We start from the raw sequence: 5,591 nt of genomic DNA on the forward strand, positions 1-5,591 counted from the left end.
TACAGTATTGAAGATTTGATAATGAGTTTTATTTTGCCAGTTTTTGTGTTTAATCTCTTTAAATTATATTCTTCTTCAAGAGATAATACAGTTAATTACCCAGTGAATGTATCAAGGAGGAGGGAGTGAGGTGTGTTTTTGAAACTTTACAACCAAAGAATCATGTTTCCAGTTCAACAACAAATTGTATAAATAGGAAAAAAAACATTATAATTTTAACTGAAAGTAGGGATCATTGGTTATTTGTACAATTGCCAAAAGAAGTAGCTAAAACAAAATAAATGCTGCAATAAAAAATGAATCACAATGCCAACCAAAGTAGGGGTTGAAAATCGTTTTAAAATATATCCAACTGGTATCACTTTACTTATTTGTGTACTTTTTATTGCAGCATTTATTTTGTTTTCGATACTTCTTATAGCTCTGCTCATGCTAGCCTATCTTCACACTCGCAAATGTGATGCTAAACTCAATATGGTGAATCTAAATCACCTTTAATTCATCACAAAAGTGAATACAAGTTCATTATTACTTTTTAAAGTAATCTTGACAACAAAGAAGCGACCACTGAACATCACTTCAAAGCACACGGTACAATCAATGAGACACTTTATCGAATGAAAATTTTCTTGACAGAAATTTAAGGAATCTCTTTTTATTCAATCCAGCTGTCCATCTGTTTACAGGTACAATGCCTGGCCCTTATAATTCTCTTTTTTTTTAATTTCTTCTTTTATTTATTTATTTTTTAACTTTTACTATTATGATCAGTGATTCTGGCCCATTTAACAATACTTTTAGCACGCTTTACATGTACCGTTCCCTTATATTGTTGTAATTCTATTTTCCTTTCAGTTACTCTAATTTAAAATCAGTTTGGTATCTGTGATGTTCATTGACCCTTGGAAAAGGCATAATCCAAAATGCTGGGTTGAATAAATTAACTTTTATCTGAAATTGTTTGTCATCTTTATTGAGAATAGAAATTCACCCACACAAGTAAATATATAATACTAAGACCACCCAATGAATTGTCAACACATTTTAATATTTTTGTGGTTCAATTTCCCGTTCACCTTTATCGTAAGTTTATACTGCATTGCTGGTTTAGAATAGGCATCCCACACATGTGTAAGGTTATCTGTTTTTTATTCGGGAACTTCTTCTTGAAACATGTTATAACTTGAACATTCATGTTAGTGACCATTTAGTGTATTATTAGTATATATGTGCATAATATATCGTAACCAATACTTTGAATGATTGTTTTTTTTGTTTAGGAATTAGATATGGTGGTTTTTCGGCATGTGAATTATTTGGAATCCTTGTCGATCCATACTGTTAAGTACTATCATTCTAATTGATTGAGTGGTTTTAGGATCTAGACTAGCACATTCTGTAGCCAGTTTTTTTCTCTGTTTTCATGAAATTCAATGATAGGAAGATTATGTTGCAAACCATAATACTATCACAGATGTGTTAATGGGTTTAAGTAAATTTGAGCATCTATCCCAGTTTTACATCATCTATAATAAGTGTGAACTTATCAACATGATAATCAATTTGCTTTTGAAATTTTCTACAAAAGAGAACTATTAAACAAAATATATAGTAAGAAATGGTTTACTTATTGGTATGATAAGTAGTATTATACAACTGTATTTATAAACAAAACAATGCTGCATGATTCAGACATAGCATGTGAAACCAATTTCCATCAATAGTACAACTATAATAACTATATCCTGAGGAACAAACTATATATGAAAAAATCAATTGTGAAATTTATTCACAGAGCTTATCTGCATATTTAATTAACCCTATAAGAAAGAAGCTAATTGAACTGAACTTACTACATGTATTTTAATGAAATTTTGAAAGTTTTTAGTTAACAAGTGAAGCCTGTTGTACACACAAAAAATGTTTTATTTTTAACAGGCCCCTCATGAGCCAGTGGAGACATTTTTGTTGAAATAAAAACAAACTATCCAGTCTGGTTTTTCTTAATTTGAACTAAAATTTTTTGGACATTTTTATTGGCTAAAAAGAAGGCGTTTCCTGCACTCTTTTAGCATTGGGGCTGCAAAAAGTGATTTGAAGTGGTAAGGTGACTGAAATCCATCAGCTCATCACAAGTTTAATGGTCAACCACAAGAAGCATGGAAGTCTCCAAATGACATGCAGAGGTATTCAGGAACCATTTAGAACCACCTTGGTAAATATTGTGCAGCAAGCAGAATACAATATTATGCTTGTAGCTGCTTTCAAAGTGTTCCTGTCTGCTCATTCTACTGCTGACTGTCGTGATGCTTTGACCTTCCCTACCAAATTGCAGGTGAAATTGTTTGTATCTCAGTTAAAAGATAAACATAAAAAGATGATAGCAGAAGCATAAAAGGTTGGCTAATTAATGATGCTGAGAATGTGGTTTTATTGATATATACAGAATTTACCCACAGCGGGTAGACCTTAGTACTAGCTAGTATGGAGACTTGAGGATGCTCTAGTTCACTTAGCATTTATCAGTAAACAAATGAAAACTTGTCTCAAAAAGATACGTCCAAAACCACCCTCTTTGGGAGTTTTCGAATTGAACTTACTTTTAATATCCAACAAATTGTAGTGTAAAGACACCCCTTGGCTCCTGAGGGATGTGTTAATAAAGTATTTCTCCTAAAGTTTTGTCTGTGAATTTCCAAAGTCTTGACTGAATCAGCCTGAGTGAAAGATGATTTTTATGCTAAGAATAGAAATACTTTTCGTTATAAAGTTTCAGATTTCATTTTCATGACCTCAAGAACCTCCTAAACAAATATCACAGGTTTTGTTTTTCATTAAAACTATATATTTTATCTCTTATTTTCTACATGCTGACACCAACTGTAGAGAAAGCGTTAATTAATAATACCATTTTTACTCTGCATTTTTCTTCCCAATTACTTAACAGTTTCAACTATTAACTCTTTTCACACCTGGTTTCTTTTCATTTTATGTTTTTATTGCTGTATTTTGTAATCATTTTGTAAAAAATAATAAATCACAATGGGAACCCATTAGCTGCTTCCTGTAGAGCCAATGTAAACAAGCATGTGTTATATTGTCATATTTCACATCAGTGCTCAAGCTAGTGTAATTTTTTGTCATTTTATTTTACTGAACTTTTGTTAAGCTAAGCTGAGAATTTTATAATTTTTACATTTTACTTACTTAATATATAGTAATAAAAAAGCAAGGATCGTTCATACTCACTGGGTACTCGAGTTGTTTGCACACAAGTAAAAATATTTGACATTCTTTATTTTGGGTGTCAAAAAAGAAAATTCATGTAGCTTTCAAATATGCATTTAAGAACAAAAAATATATATCGGGCACTATAAAAGAAAGTCCCAAAACTATAATTTATTTGGCTTTCTGAGTAAGCTATAAATAATTTAAAAAAATTATGTTAATTCAGAGAACCATATCTGATCAACAAAAATCCAGCAGTTGTCTTCAACTGAAGGATAATAGGTGACAAAACTGAATTGTAAGACTTGTATTGGTAATTAAAATGTCCCTTAGCCTTAGATGATTCAAATTTTATAGTTTTGCTTGTAATTATGAAAGTTTGTGTTTCTAATTGGTCAAAAGCTGCATCATGTATTTATAAAGCTAGAAAATTCTGAAGTAGGAAATTGGAATTCAGAAGCATCACCTGACACAAAAAAAATAAAAATTAAGATTTCTTTTTTAAAATCAAGAAATTAAAACTTGCATAGTTTTAAAATTTCAGTTATAAATTACATTTTCAAGCCAAGTTTATTGACATATATTGATAATAAACTTGTTTACCTGGATTTTTTTAATGTAACAATTAACAGATTGTAGCGCACCAAAGAGCCATGTTTATATGAAGAGGGTTAATAATCAACTGAGATTGCAGCTTAGTCAAACTAAATCATATGTGAACTCAGTATTTAAAGTTTAAAATGAAATTATCAATTCTAACACCATAAATTTAAAAAGATAATTACCCTAACTTGATCATTATATGTATAGTTTGGAAGTTTTAGTTTTTATGGGTGTTTGAATGTGGATGGAATAAGTTAACCTTTAATTTTTATTATTTTTATCTTTGGACAAGGCTTATAACCTAGCTTGACCCGAGTTCTCAAATGGACGATTATTTTTCTTGTTCAAGATGAATTCTGTTTCTTCCCTTTTCTAGTTTCCTTTTCAGTTCTTAAATGTTTGTATTCTAAGCACAGTTCCATATTTGAACTCTACATATTTAGCATTAAAATACATATTTATCTTTTGATAAACTCTTTATTACACTTCTTCTCATATGTTTCACTGTGTAAGGAGACTTCTGCATGTACAACTATAGAGGAAACATATTGACAGTGGAGGGAGTATCTTGTTTGTTAATGAATGATGGAGTAACTTTAATATTTAGCTTATCCTCAGAGAGGTTCAATTAAGTTTTCATCTTGAGTAATAATAATAGTGATAGGATAATCATGTGCACTTAAATCAATAAATGGAAATATAAAACGTTAATTTTCATTGGTTCTGAATTGCATTTCAGGAAGAAAGACTCAAAGAATATAGGAAAGAAAAGAGAAGAGATAGAAAGCGCAAAGCTCAGGAATCAAGTGAACAGGATGTGGATCCTGATGTAGCAGCTATGATGGGTTTCTCTGGATTTGGATCATTAAAGAAATAATTTTCTTCTAATCAAATAACTGTTTATTTTAAAATTATTAAACTCTTTGTAATATGTGTCAGGTTCTTGAACAATAAAGATGCCAGTGTCATAAGAAATCTTCACAAAACATAACAGGCTGAAGTTTGTAATAGGTCATCATGTAGAATTAATGTCAACAAATTTTCTAAAGTAAAAAAAAAACAAATTGTAAAGTTTACCTGTATGTAAATTTGTGTTGTTAAAAAAGCTGAAATATGGCTTTACTTTGTAAATGATTATGAGCCTATTAGGTACAGATTTCATGAAGTTTTTATATATAATAAATTTTTGAAATAAGTGAAACATATATATACAAAATGAAATATGCACATTTTCCAAATATAGCAGGTACAAAAGTATGCAGAACCCCTCACTTACTTAAACCTTTTTTTAGTATCCAGATATTTTAGAAGGAATTGGTACTTTTACGTACCATTCTGGGTCTCAGAACCTTTTTTGTCATCCTGGGTGCTTTAGATCATGAAAAATGGACACTTTGAAAACATTTGGAAAATCTGGATGTGTGTGACCCTAATAGGTTCCACAGTTTTTTAGCAAAATGTTAATGAGTGATAGGGAGATTGTAAGTTTAATATTTTAATTCTTGAAGAAATAGGTATTTAAAAATATATTCTGATGTTATACCATAATCTTTAAATTCATTTTGTGCCATCCTGGATATTTCAGACTGTATGAAGTTCATAGTGTATTGAGATGACAAAACTATATATATGTAAGAGGTTCTCAACAAGAGTCATGCAGTTAATAAATCACAACAATTTATTGAGAAATGTGAACTTGACAGTTTTTTAAAGCCACAAAGATAATTAAAATAAAACAACTTTTTCACAACTGAACAGAA

The 5,591-nt window shown here is 30.1% G+C and overlaps 1 protein-coding gene across 1 annotated transcript in view; it reads left to right on the forward strand.

Moving 5' to 3' along the window:
- Nucleotides 1-5,520, forward strand: part of LOC106474480 (zinc finger matrin-type protein 2-like) — a 25,604-nt gene extending 20,084 nt beyond the window's left edge. The window contains exon 6 of the mRNA XM_022402786.1: nt 4,559-5,520. Within this exon, the coding sequence (XP_022258494.1) occupies nt 4,559-4,708 (150 nt within the window). The 3' untranslated portion in view covers nt 4,709-5,520. The remainder of the gene's footprint in view (nt 1-4,558) is intronic.
- The last annotated feature ends 71 nt before the right edge of the window (nt 5,521-5,591 follow it).

This window comes from Limulus polyphemus, unplaced genomic scaffold (genome assembly GCF_000517525.1).
Source record: "Limulus polyphemus unplaced genomic scaffold, Limulus_polyphemus-2.1.2 Scaffold7271, whole genome shotgun sequence".
NCBI classification, from domain to species: domain Eukaryota; kingdom Metazoa; phylum Arthropoda; class Merostomata; order Xiphosura; family Limulidae; genus Limulus; species Limulus polyphemus.